This window comes from Lepidothrix coronata, unplaced genomic scaffold (genome assembly GCF_001604755.1).
Source record: "Lepidothrix coronata isolate B3197 unplaced genomic scaffold, Lepidothrix_coronata-1.0 Scaffold174, whole genome shotgun sequence".
NCBI lineage: Eukaryota > Metazoa > Chordata > Aves > Passeriformes > Pipridae > Lepidothrix > Lepidothrix coronata.
This window is the reverse complement of record NW_016690354.1, coordinates 428132-447091: the sequence shown is the minus strand read 5'-3', so window position 1 is coordinate 447091 and position 18960 is coordinate 428132. Positions and strand designations below refer to the sequence as shown.

At 48.3% G+C, this 18960-nt stretch overlaps 2 protein-coding genes across 3 annotated transcripts in view; both read left to right on the top strand.

Moving 5' to 3' along the window:
• The window catches only part of CAPN5 (calpain 5), a 57822-nt gene that overhangs the window by 26719 nt on the left and 12143 nt on the right, over window positions 1-18960 (top strand). For both annotated transcript variants that reach the window (XM_017830188.1, XM_017830189.1), the window contains 2 exons: window positions 8880-9011; window positions 18663-18871. In XM_017830188.1, the coding sequence (XP_017685677.1) occupies window positions 8880-9011; window positions 18663-18871 (341 nt within the window). The remainder of the gene's footprint in view (window positions 1-8879; window positions 9012-18662; window positions 18872-18960) is intronic.
• Window positions 12113-13839, top strand: OMP (olfactory marker protein). Its single transcript, XM_017830069.1, is given in 3 exon segments — window positions 12113-12132; window positions 13130-13286; window positions 13288-13839. Coding segments are annotated over 3 exon segments (729 nt in total).

The following is an 18960-nucleotide window of genomic DNA, read 5'->3' as shown; positions in this document are numbered from 1 at the left end:
CATGCTCATGGCCGTCTCTCCCCAGCGTGCATCCTGTCCCGCTGCCGTGTGCAGTTGTAGGGACACAGGGCTCAGCTCCCTGCTCTGCCCCAAGCACCCCTATGGACAAGACAGTCTTGAACTGGGGCACTGGAAGAAGCGGAGGGAAGTGCAAAGCATCCTTGAGAAAGGACAGAACTTTGAGTTGTTGGCACTGCCCTGACACTCAGCACAGACGCTTGGTAGTTGAGCTCACCAGGACCAAACCTGCACAGCACAGGGCCAAGCTGTGTGATCTGTTGACCCCTTCACCCTCTTTTTGGCTCTGGATTCTCAGGTGCCCCAGAGGAGATTGATGCTTCAGCCACTGTTACCAGGCCCTGGGGGACAGGGAGAAGCCAGCACGACTCCTTGAGGCTGGTGGTGGCTTACTCGGATTCTCACAAAAGGAAATCAGGTCAGCAAGGGTGAGCTGAAGCATCTGTCCCATTTGGGTGATAGAATCATAGAATCATTTAGGTTGGAAAAGTCCTCTAGGATCATCAAGTCCAACCATTAACCTAACACTGCCAGGTCCACCCCTAAGCCATGTCTCCAAGTGCCCCATCTACATGTCTTTTGAATTCTTCCAGGGATGGGGACTCCACCACTTCCCTGAGCACCCTTTGGGGAAAAAATTTTCATAATAGTCAATCTACACCTCCCCCAGTGCATCCTCTGAGGCGATTTCTTCTTTTCCTATCACTTGTTACTTGGGAGAAGAGACCAACCCCCACCTGGGTACAACCTCCTTGCAGGTAGTTGTAGAGAGTGGTAAGGTCCCCTGCAGCCTGCTTTTCTCCAGGCTGAACACCCTGAGCTCCCTCAAGCTGTTCCTCTTCTGGCCTGTGCTCCAGACCATTCGCCAGCTCTGTTGCCTTTCTCTGGGCACACTCCAGCACCTCAGTGTCTGTGTCCTAGTGAAGGGCCTGAATAGCTGGGGCCAGCAGGAGCTGTATTGACCAACAAGGCAAGAAACTGCAGCTCGGGGGGTGGTCTGTGTGTTCACAGAGAGACAAAACAAGGCATCCCACATCTTTAATATTTCTGGGTCTTTGGGAAGAAACCACTGCTCGGTGATTCATTCCTCCCAATTCCCCTCCAACAAGGAAAAGGGTGAACAAACCACCTTAATGGAGAGTGATCATGGATGGTTCAATATTGACTGTGATCTGCTGCAAATGCTACTGACAGAGTTACATAGGAATTAATGTCCCTTCTCCCAGTTAACAGAAGATCATGAGTCCACATTTTTAGAGGGTGGTTTTCTCATAAAGAGGTTTCTCTGTTTGTAAGGCTACACCCAGTGTACGAATAACCAGAATAGGCGTGGGCTGGAAGGCACTTCTTTAAATGGCTTAAACTCATGATAACCTCATTCTTCATCATCATTGCATAGTCAGGGATTAATTTAGATTGTGGTGGGGTCAAGTCCTGTTCTTAGAGGGAGGTGCTGCTGTGCTCTGAGTGTGACACAATCACAAACCAAAGGGTAGTTCCTCATCCTGGGACAGTATGCCTCAAAGGGGTGTGGGAGGTGTCCCCATGGAAAAGTAGTCAGGAGATTTTGATCTGAGCGGCACAGTGGAGTGTGGAGGTAGTTTTCCTTTGCAGCTTCATTTTCTTTCTTTTCCCATCAATAACTTGACTCTTATGATAATTAAAAACAAACAAACAAAACCAACAAAATACTCCTGCACAATTAAGATTCCTAAATCCTGTTTTAGAAGATTATCTTTCAGTGAGACACAGGATTTGGGATTCAGGCAGGGCAGTATTCAGCTGCCAAATTATATTGCTTGGAGGCAGATATGGTGCAGCTGAGCTCATGGCCACATAAGCTTGCTCCAGGATTTCACATTAGTTCTATGGTGAACGGGTGGGTTTGGACCATTCCTTCCAAAATACTGGGGTTTCTCACAGCAGGGCTTACTTGAATAGGTTCCTCCATTTCCACCAGCACATACCCACCAGCATGTCATTCAGGGTGGGGACTGATGGCTCAAAAGTGGTACAACATGGGGAACATCCTCATGGCTCATGCCTGTGGGTCATGGTTGCTCACTTGTACCAACATGACTGAACCTCCAAGTTTGGGGCCTGGTGCATATAGTTTCAAGCCAAAGCAGTTCCTCTTGTTGATGTTAAACCCCACAACTAGAAGCACTGCAGCAACTGAGAGCACAGTAGGCCACGGTGAGAGGACAGGCTTTGGAGCATGGATGTATTTTTAGCCCATGATGCTGCCAAACCAGGGTTGTTCTTCCCCCTGCGAGTCGTTAGCACTGTTCAAAGGAGATCTGTAGGAGAGCTCAAGACTGGGATATGATGGAGAGTGGCGGGACTTGGGAGAAGGTGGTCAGCCACACTGTGGTGAATCAAAGAGGTATATCTGTCATAGGGTGTTAAAGTTAAAACAGCCATGGGAGCTTATTTTTTTTCTCCTCCTCCACCTCTCTGGTGTAGCTCACTAAAGCCCATGCCTACATGGCATTTAAGGGAAGGAGATCCACATGGAGCCATCTCTGAAAGCTGCATTTGCTCAGTGTCCTCTCCACTTCTCAAGTCTGTAATTGTGTGACTCGTAAGGGTCAGGCTGGCTCAGGGGATGCAGCATGAAAGGGAGCCAGGTGACATCATTTCTAAAGGAAGGATGGCTCATGTGGTGACCAGGCTGCACTGGGACTTGGGACCAAGAGGGACTACTTCTGCTTCTGGATGGGGTAACCTTTGGCACATCATCTCAATGCTCTGAGCATCCCACACTCTAGTTTGTCAGTGAGGCATGTGAAGGCTTTCCTGCTTTGGCACTGAGATCTGCAGATCTCAGGGCTTTTGGGATTCAGGGAGTAATTTTTTTCTAAGTGGCTCTGCAACCTGACACATAAAAACTACTCAGTGTGGGAAAGGTGGTCGGGGGAGAGCTGTGTCCGGATGTGTGGTGATGCTAAAAGCCAGGCTCTGTTAGCCTCTGCATCAGTCTTGGCTGGGCAGGGACTGAAGAAGTCCTGGCTGAGCAATGGTGAGTGCATTGCTGGAGAGTGTGTGTGGGAGGAACAGGAATGGTGGGTCTGGGGTCTCTGCACTTGTGTCAGTTTCCTTCCTATCCCTCTCCATCTGCTCATGGGGAAGTGCAGTACTCTCTCAGCGCCTTGTGTCTTTCCACTTCTCACTGCTTTATCTGAGACCTCTTCGGTAACCTTTGTACTTTGGATACCCGGAAGATAAAACTGCAGAGGGACCTGCCAACATCCTGCAGATTGACCTTTAGATCTTGTTTGCCACCATCCTGCTCTTCCTGGTGCCAAAATAAATGGCACGGCATGATGCTGTGGTATACAAGATGAATCAAGTTGTTCGTGGGAGTGTGGTTTTTTGATGCCTTCCTTTACAAGCAAGTCCTGTTTGCTGTGGGTGGAGTGTCCCCCTGTGCACGGCATGGAAGCTGATAACAATACAAATGTGTGTACACTGAGATACTGTGGGTGGATTAACATTAGGGATGCCTGACTGAGGCAGTACAAACCCCCACAAACAGTTCTGTAGGGTGTAGATATTCCCAACCAAACCTACCCTTTCACGTGTGTGAAGCTGAGCTACCAAAGATATAATTTTTAGTAGAGTCTGTAGCAACAGGACAAGTGATAATGGTTTTAAGCTGAAAAAGGATGGATTCATAATAGATATAAGGACACCATTTTTTACAGTGAGGGTGGTGAGACACTGTCACAGGTTGCCCAGAGACGTTGTGGCTACTGCATCCCTGGAAGTTTTCAAGGCCAGGCTGGATGGGGCTCTGAGCAATCTGGTCTACTAGAAGGTTCCCTGCCCATGGCAGAGGGGGTCAGAACTAGATGATCTTTAAGGTCCCTTTCAACCCAAGCCCTTCCATGATTCTGTGATTCTATAATAATCTCTCTGAAAACACAGACCTCCTGGTATTTGAGACTCACCCCATTTCCCTTCCCTCTGTCACTCTGGTGCAAATTTTTTTAATTCCTCTTTTTGCAAAATAACATCCCAGTTCAGGTACCTGCAGCAGGGCAGCATGGGGACCTTTGTGTCAGCTGTGTCATCGTTACTCGCCATGCTTGGGTGTCTCTTGCTGTCTTGTCTGTGTGAGTGCATTTAAGACAGGATCCTCTCAGTTCCCTGTTGCCTGGGAGGGAGGAAGCGCAGCCATGCTAATAGATTATTTTGCTGATTTTGCAAGTCTAAGTGAAGGCATTGTTCTGAAACAGCCAGGCTCTGCAATGCAATTAGACTAGTCTGCTCCTTGCAAAATCTTGTTAGCAAAAAATGGTCCTGGCATGCAGCAGATGTTGTATCTCCCATGGTTATTCCTCCTTCATAGTTTTTTCTCTCCCCACAGCTGGCTTGATGCGATCCAGATCCTCAGTGAATCTAAGTCTCAGAAACCTGAACTGGAAACATTTATGATAAGACAGTCACCAATTATAATGCCAATTAGAGGGTGATTTTATCCTTACTACTCTGTGTGGAATTGGTCTAGCTGGAGAAGACAAGAAAGATATTTTCTGGTTTAAATGCATTTGCAAGAAAATTGTGTGCATTGGGGAGAGCAAAGGGAAATCCCACGTGCTTTTTGGTGGGAAGCAAAATTACACCAGCAAGTGCAAGATAATTGCACTGATTGGGTCTTTTTTTCCTTTAATGGACTTCAATAACCTGAACCTGGAGGGAACAGACTGGCCTGATCTGAGCTCCCATAAGCCAGACCTCTGCAATCAGCCTCTCATCGACAGGCACCTCAAAGTCCTCTCCCAGCCCTGATTTCCACCTCTGTCCCACATCCCTTGCAGAAGGAAGGATATGAATCATCAGATCTTTGAATCACTATTTTGGCCCTCCCTGTGTTATCAGGCTGTATGTTTCCATAGAACCATCCACACAGGCTTTCTCTAAGTTGTATTTTGTTGCCTGGAGCACAGCGGCCATTTCAGCAGGCACTTTTAGGGAGGGCAGATCATCTCTGATGGTGCTTAGGAGTAACCATCCCTGGAAACATTCAAAAAACATGTGGATATGGCATTTGGGGACATAGTCTAGTGGTGAACATGAAAGTGCTGGGTTAATGGTTGAACTTGACGATCTTAGAGGTCTTTTCAACCTAAATGATTCTATTATTCTTGGGATTCTCTAAGACAGGTTCTCCTGGAGGGTAAAGAGACATGAATGACTCTCTTGGCCAAGGCAGAGTTAAGAGCAACACATCAAAGTCATAGCCTCCCTGCAGCTATAGCTTTTTGGCTTTCCCTGCACTGTTCCTTGCTGTTCTCCATCTGTGTCCAGACTGGGGGCAGCCAGGACGTAGAATCTGGCTGTAATGAGATGAAGGAATGGAACGGACTCACTGTTTGGTGAAGCCTCAAGTGCCACGAGGCAGTTTGAGCTGGGTCTGTGGTGGCTGATGCTCGAACCCAAAAGGCCCCCAGGGTGTGCGTGGGTGCGCACGTTGGTGTGCCGCCCTCTTCTCTCAGGGTCGTGGTGCTGGGAGGATGATGTGATGTTTGTTTTTTGGACAAGTGCCCACCTGGGTAAATGTTATTGCTCACCTGGTTTCTGTCTGTTGCATGGGAGGGAGGGGAGGAAGCCATGGTCATGACCTTCTCTGATCAGAGCATCTCTGCTTCTCTCCTCCCTTTGCACGTACAAACCCCAGGCCCTGCAATTCCATCGGGCTGCAGAACAAGCTCCTTGGAAAGAAACGCTAAATGTTCCAAAGCTTCTCTTGGTTTTTTGACCTAGTTCTCACTGATCTCATCTTCATCACCCACCTCTGCATGTGGGCATGGTGCTCCATGGCTCTGAGCGGGCTTTACATCACACACCAGCACCCCACTGTGCTCCATGCAATCCAGGGAGAATTGCAGCCTTGCTGAAGCAGTGCCTTGGTCCTTTGCTCTCACCTCAGTACAGGCAGAGATCACAGGGAATGTCATCCCTGGGGATTGAGGGCCACTCAGTCTAGACCAGGGCCAAAATGTGTGAGTGGAAGTCTAGTAGCTTCAGTGGGGTCTAAAGAATCCAAGTAATTTAATATTGGGAAGCTCCAGTCTAAGGAATATGGCAAACCTTCTCAGGAGGTTTTGCTGGGGAGACTGACCCACAGATGAGACTTACCCTGATGGAATCAACTCTGCAGCCTTAGAACAAGGAGGCAGTGCTGCCTTCCCCTGTGCAAGGACCGGATATTAAGAAAAGTTTCTTCACTGAAAGGATGGGCAAGCATTGAAATAGGCTGCTCATGGAAGCTGTGGAATCACATACCTAGAAGTGTTGAAAAAAAGTATAGATATGGTGCTCAGAGACATGGTTTAGTGGTAGATTTGGCAGTGCTGGGTTAATGGCTGGATTCCATGATCTTAGGGGTCTTTCCCAAGCTTACTGGCTCTATGAATCTTCACTCTGGAGAAGTTGTGAAGTCACCATTCCTGGAGATACTCAAAACCTGACTGAACACAGTCCTGGACAACCTGATGTACAACCTGCTGTCCTGGGCAACCCTGCTTTGAATAGAGGGAGGTGGACTGGATGATATCCAGATGTTCCTTATAACTGCATTGATTTGGTGATTCTGTGCTTAGGATCACTGGGAGTCCACTGGGACCAAGCTCGGTCCTAGGTCTTGAGTGTGCTGTGTGGTCCTTCTGCAGGTAAGCATGGCAGCCCCTCTCTGCCTTTCAGGGTAGACCTTACTGCAGCCTTTCAGCACTTAAAGGGGGCTTATAAGAAAGATGAGGACAAACTTTTTATCAGGGTCTGTTGTGAAAGGACAAGGAGCAATGGTTTTAAACTGAAGGAGAGTTGATTTAGACTAGATATAAGGAAGAAGGTTTTCACAGTGAGAGCAGTGAAACAGTGGTACTAGTTGCCCAGAGAGGTGGTCAATAGCCCATCACAAAGAAACATTCAAGGTCAAGTTGGACAGGGCTCTGAGCATACCTGATCCAGTTGATGTTCCCACTCATTGCAGGGGGTTGGACTAGATGGCCTTTTAAAGGTCCCTTCCAACCCAAACTGTTCAATGTTTCTTATGCTTTCATGTTCTTGCCTGTCTGTGTAATACCAAGTGAATCCTTTATTGTAATCTGCAGATTCACCCAGGGGCAGAAGAGGCAAGTGCATTCCTCAAATGAGGCAAACATGGTGCCTCTGCACCCCAGAGCAGGATCACAAAGAGCTGACCTTGCACACATCCCCATCACTAACAGGCGGGACAGACACATTCCCAGCTGCTGGGTGCTTCCCTGGTGGTATGAAACAGAAGCTAAACCCCACTGCTCCTGTTCCACCCCTGTCTGCACTCAGTGATGCTGAGAAGCTCAGGTGGTTCCTGCCTTTGATGGTGGCAGCTTGTCTCCCCCTAGCGCTTATCCCAACCTCCTGCAATGACAACATGAGGGGATTAGACCTCTCCCTTGGGTTTGACCCTGCTCAGTTTGTTTCTGGATGGACCTTGGGTTATTTTTGAGGTGTACAGTGCTGGCTGAGCTAGGTGAGAATAGCCAGAGGTGCTTATGATTCCTCTTCCTCCCTGTGATGGGGCCCCGGGCAACCTGATCTAGTGGAAGGTGTCTCTGCCCACAGTAGAGGGACTGGAACTAGATGATCTTTAAGATTCCTTCCAACCCAAACCATTCTATGATTCTATGGGCAGAGGCAATAAAAGACCTCACATACAAAGCCTGTGGGGGAACATACTTTTCTGGGTGCAACCAGCCTGAAAAACTGGGAGATATGGGGGAAGAAAGATAATCTGCTTTTCCTTTTTCCTCTTCAAATTAAACATAGTAACAGAGGGGAAAAGATTCTTTCAGCTCTTTTTCTGTCCAGTCTGCTCTCAGCCTCCAGCTGGACATGACCTTCCAAGCAGGATTGATCAGGAGAAAATATATTTTAAAAAAAGAGTAGTGTGTCACCTGAAGCTTGCTTAACACCCTCTGTTATTTAAGTGCTTTCTTGGCCAGGCTCTAAGAGGCAGTGCGAAGCAGGGAGGGCAGCCTGGCAGGAGCCGGGCAGAGGAAAGCTGATGTGCTTAGTGCCTGAGTGCTTGGAGGCATGAGCTCACCTCCTAGCTGCCTCCTACCCAAGTTTTTCCATTCATGGTGCACGTGCACAATCCACCATCCTGGTTTTGGTGGCAGAATGAGCATTTTATCCTCCTGGCCCAGCTGCAAAGCTTTTGGCACCAAATTTTTTTCATCTGCTGTGCTAGGATCTGGAAGGACAGACCTCCCGGGTAAGGACACTAGTCTTTTTGCAGCCATGGCTGAGACCTCAATCTGAGTTGAGCTTTCCTAGGGGAACTGTCTGATTTAGGCACTGCAATTCATCATTAAATGCCTGTCTCTGCCCTGTTCCTGCAGGGTTTTATTTTTGGATGGATCCACAGGTTTCAGTATTGGAGGCAGTGTTTTTGGGTCATGCTCTCATGCTCTGCGCAGGAAAATAAGAGAGGGAGAAGCTTGTAAAGCAGTCACAGAGTAGAGAGATCTGAAAGAGGTGACTTAGAAGAGGGGATGGGACATAGGGCTGAAATGGTGTGAAAGTGTCCCATTATCACCATGGATAATTAAAGCTGTGCTGATACTGATACAGAATTGGAAGTAGGTTTGATGTCCCTTGAGCAGTGATGCTGCCCATGTCCTGGTGACAGTAGAAGGCAGGTTAGTGTCCTTCTGCCACCAGCATGATGAACAAAGCCAGTAGAAATCTGCGGGTCATATTTATGTAGTCTGAGGAAGAGAGGGGGTGATTTTCCTTTGACAAGAAACCCTGCTCCTGACTCCCCCGTCTGCTCACTTAGCTAGTGTGTCTGTTTTTCTTCTGTCCTACAGGAAATATGCAATGATCCACATCTCTTTGTGGACGGGATCAGCTCCCATGACTTACACCAGGGCCAGGTTGGGAACTGCTGGTTCGTGGCTGCCTGCTCCTCCCTGGCATCTCGGGAGTCTCTGTGGCAGAAGGTAAGTGTTCTTTCTTGTATGGGATCCAACGGGAATGTGTTGTGGGCCAGAAAACCACCAAGGAGCTGCACCAGAGTGAGGGGCTGCAGACCTGGGGAGCAACCAGGGAGGTATTGGAGGAAAGAGATGCTCAGTGCCACATCCTTGGAAGGTCTGTGCTCATCTCCACCTTGTCCTCAGCTACAGAAGATGTCAGCCCTGTTAAAGCCAAGGCAAGGGGACTTCACACTCTGGTACAGGTGTGCTTCATTGTAGGGCAAGAAACCAGGAAGTCCCAAGCACCTTTTCCTAGATTTTACTGCAAAAGGCAGCCAGTGTGTGCAGACAGCACCACCTGCTTCACCCACAGCCTCCTACTGCCACAGATCTGAGAGAGTTCCTTCCACCCCACACCTTTGCATCTGCTCTGTGTGCTGTGGTACTTCCAGTCTCCGCTTCCTGTGATGATCATGGATTCCAGGCTCAGAAATTTCTTGCAACATCCCCATTTTCTGTTAAAGTCTAGGTTTTCCTTCATACAGGAACAGGATAGCTGTTTTGGCTTCTGGATAACCCATAAGGCTTCCTCACATGGTGACTGTGGTGACTCTTGGGGCTGTCCCTGGTGGTGCGCAGGGTTGTTTAGCTTGTTCCTCAGCATCGACATCTCCCAAGGGTGAGCAGGCAAGTTGTCCTCCCTCCTCACCATTCACTTCCAGCTCTGCCCTGGGAAATGCCAGCCATACAGTTGTGAGGTCCCTTTGGACACCTCATTATTTCAGCTTGCCAATGGCATTGCTTTTCCTCCCAGGGCAGTTTGGCTGTGGGTGTTTGTGACTTCTCATTTTCCACGTCCTTAACTCTCAGAGGCTCTTTTTTACCTGTCTCCTCTTTTCTTTCAGAAAAGTTTGTTTTATAGAATCATAGAATTATATGGATTGGAAGAGACCTTAATAACAATTTAGTTCCAACCTCCCTGCTGTAGGCAGGGACATCTTCCATTAGATCAGGTTACTCAAAGTCCTGTCCAACCTGGCCTTGGACACTTCCCAGGGATGGGGCATCCACAATTTCTCTGGGCAGCCTGGGTCTCACCACCCTCACAGTAAAGAATTTCTTACTTAATGGAAATCTTGGAGACAGAAGTAATGGGCCCCTTCGTCCTTGGTATGGTTGCACATGCAATTGTGATACTGTTCCTGAACATCAAAATGTCTTCATTCATGGTCTGGGAAGAGCTGAAAGATGCTGATGCAGGCTTTAGAATCTCTGAAATGTCAGTCCAGGGATCTTGGTCCGGGTATCCCACTGCTACTAGGAAATGTATTCCTAATCTACACCAGGATGTAACGTAGGCTCTGAGTGTCCCTTGCTCCACTTCGTACAATGAAACTGTCTCTCTCGAGTGTGGATTTTATTCACACACTTTCTTCCACCTTGCTCTCTCCATGTCCCTGTTTCCTATTATGTCTGTGTAGTGTGAGTCACTGAGTAGGAATGGGGTACTGGAATTTAATTTAGAGCTGTTTTCTAAATTCCTGCGTCCTAGCTGACCCTACATGTCTTTAGGTGTGATCTGGCTCCATGACACCCTTTCTTTGAACCTTCAGAGGTGTCTAGCTCTTATGAAAAGAAATTAAGACCTTAAAATGAGGGGATTTAAATAATTTCCAGCAGCACTTTTTCCTAAAGGTTTGTCTGGATCTTTACCTGTGTTCCCAAAGTTGCATTGGTACTGCTTAACAAACAAAGGACAGGGGCCAGGCATTGAAGCCAAGTGGTTCAGACACCCCTGCATTTCCATCACCCAATCTGGTCTTCTTCCCCCTTAGTGGCTTCCAGAGTGCCAGGCAGTCTTGGCTGGGGCACCACAAGCAGATGGCTCTGAGGACACTGACCTCCCGAAGTCCATTTTGTGTAGGTCTTTTACAACCTGTGGTTAGTTATTGTTTCTCCCTGAAGGCTGATCTTGCACGTCATCAAGACCAAGAAGGAACATCACATGGTGCCTGGAAGCTGAACCCCCACTGCAGTGTGTTCATCACCATGTACAAGGTTATTGCTTCCTCTGCTGCTACCACATATGGGGGTAAAAGACTCAAGTCCATCCAAGCAAGATCCATATGACATTGTTACATGTAGCTCAGCTCAAAAAGGTCTCCAGAGTTAACTGAAGGCGTTTTTAACTTTTAAAACCCAAGGATCAATAGCTTTTGCTAAGGGTGTTTTAAAGCCAGTAAACAAGTGAGGCAAGAGCTCAGAGAACAACCAGAAGGGTCATTTGTCCTTTCAGGTGGGTCTGTGTAGCTCTCAGTTTTCTGGACTCTATCCTCAAGGTCTTCAGGAGTAACAGCAGAATGGTGATTGAAGGACAATTCCTAGGAAAATGACCCACCTTGGGTCCCTGTTGTCTGTGGCTTGTCTGGCCAAGGCCAGCTTCTGGTAGTCTTTTTTGGGACTTCTTGAAGTCAAAGTGATTGCCCCTGGAGTGATAGTGGGTGTTCATGAGTCAAGTGTGACAGTTCAAATACTGGCACAGCCTTTTGTAAAAATATCATAGAAAAAACTGTTTCATGGAGTTCATTTAACCCTGTTTGAGCTCCCAAATTGCCCTGCAAATAAGTCATGTTGCAGAAGCCAACCTGAATCACAGATAGGACAGAGAGAACCCAAATGACTTTGACTCTACAACATGTCTAAAGCTTTGTGCTGAAACCCTGTGCTCTCCAAGTCTAAAGCAGCCACTATACCCCAAAGATACCACAGCATGCTTGCAGGAGTCATGTCTTTTCTGTGGCACACCCAAAACCTGTCTGTGGTTTATTCATTGATGGAGACACTTAGCAGAGGGGAACTTGGCTTGGCATGACATCTCTCTTCAGGATGCACAGCCTCCTGGAGCTACCCAGCACCCTGCAAAGAGAAATGCATTCACCACTATCCCCCTGTATCCCGTCCACCAGCACAGTACTGTGCTCTGGATTTCCCAGAATCACAGAAAGGTTGTCTGTGGGAAGTCCAACCGCCCTGCTAAAGCAGGTTCACCCAGAGCAGGTTGCACAGAATGGTGTCCAGGCATGCCCAGCAATTGGTGAGGAATTGGTGGTTCCAGGTTGAGCATGATGGTCTTGCTGGTACTCAGGTGGGTTCAGAGCATCAGAGCTTGGAAACAGGTTGTTTGGGTTGCTTGTATCTTGGACCCACTTCTCTACCTGGCCCACAGAGACAAGCATTAAGGCACAGACTATGCCTGAGGTCCCCTTTCCTGGGCACACAAAGGGGAAACCCACTTGTGAGCACCCTCTCCAACTTTGTGCCAGGCCAGGCAGGCAGAACAACACTGGGGTGCTGCTGCCTACCTGCTGCTGCAGGAGCAGTGCGGAGCCTGACTCCTGCCAGCTGTACCATCCAGAAAAGGACACAAGGGTCATGTTAGTTTGCTACTCATTTGATAGTCAATTTGTCCCTCAGGACCCTTGTGTCCTTTTCTGGATGGCACAGCCTCGTGCAAGCCACCAAAATGGTCTGGAGGGAAGTGGATTTGTGCATTCAGGAGGAGGGAAGATGAAGGAGGGGGCTTATTGCTGAGTGTAGCTACTTAATCATAGGATCATAGAAAGGCTTGGCTTGGAAGGGACCTTCAATATCATCTAGTTCCAACCCGCCTGCCATGGGCAGTGACACCTTCCACTAGACCAGGTTGCTCAGAGCCCCATCCAGTCTGGATAGGAGAGTGTGGACAAGGTAGAGCCAAACTCTGGCTGGGGATGCACAGTCAGGGGACAAAAGACAACAGCACAAGCTGCAGCTTATCTTCAGCATGAGCACGATCAGATTCTGGAAGAGAGGCCCTGAGAGGCTGTGGCAACTCTGTCCATGGAGATACTCAAAGAGGGACTGGACAAAGCCCCAAGCGACTTACCTGAAGAAAGTCCTGTTTTGAGCTGCAGGTTGGACCAGACCCCTCCACAGTCTCTTCCAACCTGAATTATGCCATGAACCTATGCTCAGAGAAAGCTACTGCCACCCAGACCTGTCAAGGTGGCATCCCTGGCTGCACACCTTTGTTTTGGGATAAGGAACCATGGTTGTCAGGGAGGTTGCCAGGGAGGCTGACATCAGACATCCGTTCCCTATAGATTATGCAGCACAGCACAGCAGCACCATCAGTTAGAATCTGCAAACAAGTCGGAAGGGCACCCAGAGGAAGAACCGGAGGGTATTTTGCGTCACTGGCCCGGGTTGCCTGGCACTGCTGAGACCGTGGAGAGGAGGCACCAGCTCCAGAAGCTTGTCAGATTTTTCCGCCTGTGTGTCCTGTTTGAGAACTACACATTACTGAGAACGTAGCAGAGGAGTAGCCAAGGTGATGGCAGCTGAGGCAAAGATGATTGAGCTGCCCTTCATCTGCGATGAACAGCTCACCCGGCGCATGAGGCTACGATTCCAGAGCCTGCAACAAAAAAACATGAGGCCCCAGGATGGTGAGAAGCTGCTGCGTCCCAATGAACACATCTACCGAGTGGATTTCATCCGGCAGCACAAATTGCACTTCCTCCGCTGGGACATCCAGCTGGAGAGACCTGGAAAGGTCACAGTGACCGGCACCTCCCAACACTGGACTCCTGATCTCACCCACCTTATGAACCGGCAGCTGCTGGAGCCAGTAGGAATCTTCTGGAAGAAGCCAGGGGCCAAGGAGGTAGAGTGCAATGAGGCAGATGCCCAGGAATTTGGGGAACGAATAGCAGAATTAGCCCAGATCCGCAAAGTGATGTATTTCCTCCTCGCTTTCACCGATGATCTCGAACCAGCTCAGCTGAAGGGCTCCATTGTTTTTAAAGCCTGATACTCTCGCTCAGTCTCGCTCCAGCTGTGCTTCAGTCTTAATTTTTCTTCTCTCAGCTCAATTCTTGCTTCAGTTTTCACGTGGGTTTGGTTTTTTGTTGTGGTTTTTTTTTTAATAAGGAATGGCTTTGTGATAAAGTGGAGAACAACAGCTCAGTGCTTCTGGAGCGCTTCAGCCCAGAAATGTTCCCAAACATGCTGTCCTCTGTCTGAATGATGGGGAGGAGAGGGCCATGAGCTTGCTGCAACATTGCCTGGAGTATGAGACTGTGTGCTTGTGATCATCAGGGATTCACCAGGTCTGACTGGTGCAGGTTTTTGCTGGCTTGGAAATATGAGGCTGCCCTAAGCCCTCAAAATGTGGCAGCTGTGTAACCAAAAACCTGGTGGAAAAATAAATATTTGCCATACTAGAAACAGGAGAGACCCCTGGAGAGAGCCCTACCTTCCAGTTTCCATCCTAGCCATTAAAAATGGAAGGCTTGTTTGCAATGGATTTCTACTTCTAGTAAGGATTCTGAGTGCTTTCAGGCTGCAGTGACTCCTGCTGCGACTGTGGCTGCTTGGTGTCTCCAAAGACCAGTCCCATGGAGAATCCACCTTGCTGTGAAGCTGAAATACATTTAGACACGCCATATTCTGCAAATTGCAAACCTACTGGACAAACTGGGAGGTTGGACCAGCCCTTTCCTGACCGTCACCACCATTTCTTGCGGGGGGTCACTGCGGGGAGGGATTCTCCAGCACGCCTTGTGCTGCCTGGAGTTTGTTGATCCCAAGATGGGTTGGAGCAGGTGTGTGTGTGTGTGTGTGCAGTCTCAGGTCTGAGCCAGCAGTGAGCAAAACCAATTTGCACATTGTACTGTCCTTAAAGCACCCATGAATATATTTACTCTGAAGTGTCTATAGAGAGCCATGAGGTTGCAGAGCACTTTGCAAACCACAGAGCAGGAACCTGCTGTTGCTGTCCCTGAAAAGCAGTGTCTCCTACCCTCTACAACACAGGGAATGGTCTGTGGGTGGCCATGTGTGAGAGCAGAGGGTAGTGGTGCCTTTATAAGTATTGGGGCAGGAGGGCGTTTTGTGCCTGGCTTGTCCCATGACTGTGAATAAACTACTGACTTTGGACATTTCCTCCATCAAAGAGTGGAAGGTACTTCAATGAAGCTTCTTGAGACACACAGATAGAAAAGTCCCTTGAAAGAGTTAAATATTATTATAATTGGTCCTTTGCTCAGATTGCACTCAACTGTGGGTGAGTGCTCCTCAAAGTTTGGCCTGAGATTTTCCCAAGATAACTAAGGAGGGAGCAGTGATGGGAAGGTCAGAACAAGGGGACTTTGTACTTGTGGCTTGCTGACTTGTGCAGACCAGCCCCAAAAGAGTCCAACCTCTTCTTCAAAGCCTTCAGAGATGCAACTCCATGCCCTCCCCAGCCCAACAATAGTGTACAACATGATATGCACAAGCTATGCCAAACAGAGAGGAGAAGGAAAGCAGGAGGATCAGATACTGGCTGGAGAGATGGTGGGAGCTTGGAGTCTTGCCCACAACCAAAGCTCAGCAACCACTCAGATCATACAGCCATGCCATGGACATTGCTGTAGAAGCTGATATCTTTGTTTAGACCCCAAGAAATGATGGACTCAATGAGTAGAGAGAAAAGTAGATGCATCCCTGCTTGGCCACAGCATGGATTCACTGTTGGCCAACCCCACTTCTAGGGTCCTGGCAGACTTTCCCATAGGAGGACCTCTCCTTGTGCATCCCAGAGCAGAGCTCCTGGCTGCAAACCACTTTTGACCAAATAACGGGAGCCACTGGCAACATCCAAAGGGATTTTTGCATGCCAGGTCTGACAATATGCCATTGTTACGTTGCTGGGGTAGAGTTCTTGCTGCAGATACCTCGCTGGGTATTGATGTACCACGGTAAATAAAAGCCTAGCCAATGAGTTTCCTCTTAAGGTCAATTGAGGCCGTGTTTGTCTTCTTCATGCTCTTTTTGGAAGCTGCCCTAATCCTGCATGCAATAAAGCAACACCCACCAAATTTTACTCCCTGTTGGTATTTTTGAGCCTCTTTTTTATCTCCTATTAAATGTAAAATGAGCATTTACATTCTTCTCTCTTTGTGTGAAAGGCTTCAAGGAGTGTTGAACAGTTTTGTGTGGTTAGTGGAGGAGTTTGAAGCTGAGCAGAGAAGAGGAAATGATTCATAGGTGGATCCTGCTTTCTTTTAGAGCTGGGGTGGGAGGTGAGAGAAGCAGTGTGATCTCTGCTGCAGGGAAGATGAGCCTCTTTTTACTAGTCACTGAAACTTTCCCTGTACAGTATCAGCATCCCATAAAGGCTTTCAGAAACACTGCCCTGTCCCATCTCCTAGGTGAATTTCATCCCAGTTTGTACCATGGTTCAGCAGATTGGTACAGCTGGGTGCCTCCCTCCTCATCCTGAGCTGGCAAGTTCCCAGCAGAAGGCTTGGAGCATTTGGCATCTACCAATTCCTCCTTCTAATCAGAACATTTTTTCAGGGTCACAAGTACCTTTTCTCTTAATTAGCCATTCTTAAGAAAATTGAGAAAAGCCCTAAATCAGCTTTGGGAAATGAGCCTGGTGTTTCTGAGTTCCCAATTTTACCCATCTCTGACCCCTTTCACTGCAAATTTGTCCCACTAAAGGGTGTTGAAACTAACTCCAGATTTTGGGAGCACCTGAGCAAAAAGCAGCACAGTTGGGTGAATGAGGAGACATGGTCTTCTCCACACCCAGTGTCACAGAAACAAATTGAATCCAGGACTCAATGCGATCCTGGGATGAGTGGTCCACAGAATGCTCTCCAAGCATGGAGCATCTCTGGAGATCATACTCCTCTCATTTCCTCTTGGGTCAGTGCAGAAACATGACCAGTCCTTACTCCTGCATCCTGCTCTGGATGAAAGCTGACATCTTTTGCTGCCTTCAGTGGTGGAGGGTGTTCTCAGCACGATCCCCAGGTGAAGGGATGGAGGAAGATGGTGAGGACCACTATCTCCTGCCACCACTGACAGCAGTAGCAAGTCTCAGAACCAGCCAGCTGGAAGCTATTGCTACCCACTCTGGCTGACAAGCTGCCTCTAATCAATGCTGTGATCATTTCTAAGCCCACATTAATAGCAAGTTGATTAGCATGATGGTCCTTTATGACTATTCATTAGGATCAGCTCCAGTCAAGAGGGAATTGATGGGCATTGATGGAGGACTGTCTGATCTTTCCTGGCACTCTCCAAGAAGGACCCTGGGACATTGCTGTTAGCAGTCCTGGAAAACACCAAACCCTCCAAAAGTGGCTTTTTTTCATGGCTTTGTCTGCTATGCTTCTATTGATCCAGACAACTCACAGTGCCAGTGAGCTTGCAGGGCTCACTGATGGCATGATTAATATTTCAATGTAGGAGCAATTAGAGGTCTGGTCTGGGTCGTTGCTGGTAACTAAGATGTCAGGGTGCTCTTCAGAGAGAATGCTCTCTGCACAATTACTGCTTTGTGACAGCAGACAGAACAAAAGGCAGAAGGCTCTGGCAGCTGGACAAGGGCCAAAGCACAGTACAGGTGGTCTCACCATGTCCCTACACTTCCTGAAGAGCCTTTTTCCATGCAATGTAGCTGTGTCCTCTCCTATCCCACCCGACACTCACAGCTGTCTCCACAGAACAGTGATTATTTGGTGTACTGGAACATAATACATGCTCCCATGAGCACCTTGGGGCTTTTCCTCGCTGAGGTCATGATGCTTTGGGAGCAAGTAAGTAAAGAAGCAAAGGTGTGGACAGTCAGTCACATTACTGCAGCTGAATCAGTCAGTACTTGTCAACTATCAACTACATTAACTATGTGCGGCCTCACAGCCTGCCCTAGCCATGGAGTAAAACCACATTGCCTTCACCCTCAACAAAAGCTAAGCTGCAGTGGCGTAGTTTCTTGCTGTGGGCCTCTGTGTCCTGGTTCTAAGTAAAATGCAGGTCCTCCCACATGTAGCATCTGTGCCTGGCTGTGCTCATTTCTGTCCCAGCTGTTGGGCGAATTTTCCATTCAAAGAAAAGCTGGTGGTGCCTGCAGCCATGAATGGACTTTGACAGTTACCCTTCTCACGTGCCTGTCCCGCTGGCAAACCTGTGCACCCTCAGCCCCTCAGCTGCTACAGGGTTTCTTTCAACCCAGGCCTTCTTTTCCTTCTTTCAACAAGTCACCTTGCCATGCTTGCTTGGATGAGCATGGTAGGTCTTGACAGGGAAGAATGGAGACCATAAGGGAGTGGGGATCTTGTTTTTCCCAGTTTTATTTAACAGAGTAGATGCATTCAGTGTCTGCTGCCTGTTCATTGGCATCAGATGAATACAACACTTGCTCTTGTGCCAGTCAAGTCACACCAGAATCAAGTAGGAGAATCAAAGAAGGTGTGTTCTCATAGTGGTACCCTACTGACACTAATAGGAACAAAAGTAATCATCCCTGCTCAGACTAAGGATGCTTCTGCTCCAATAGCCTGTCTACAGAAGTAGATGGCAGCCGGTGCCCAGGGTAGTGTTATAAGAAAGAGGACGAGGATCTTTAACTCCATCTTCCAAGGGACTCCAAATTCCAAGGAGTCTAAGCTATGCCAGTACACATTCATCTGGTCTGCGTTGGAGGAACCAGGTCCAAAATCTGGCCCTAGCAGGCTGAAAGCAAATCCATTCCTCTCATATTCTTCCTTGTCTTTAATATTAATCTGCGTTAGTTCAAGGATGAGAGTTATTCCCAGAAAAAAGTGAATAATTTAGGTACATGTGCCTCCTCTCTCACAGGTCATCCCAGACTGGAAGGAGCAGGAGTGGAACCCCGAGAAACCTGAGAGCTATGTGGGGATCTTCCACTTCCAGTTCTGGCGTTTTGGTCAGTGGCTGGATGTGGTGATTGATGACCGCCTGCCCACACTCCACAATCAGCTCATCTACTGCCACTCCAACTCCAGGAACGAATTCTGGTGTGCCTTGGTGGAGAAAGCTTATGCCAAGTAGGTACTGGGGCAGTTGCAGGACAAACTGGGACATGAGCACTCTGTTTTTCCTCTCCATTCATCAGTTGGTTTGCAGCAGTGGAAAC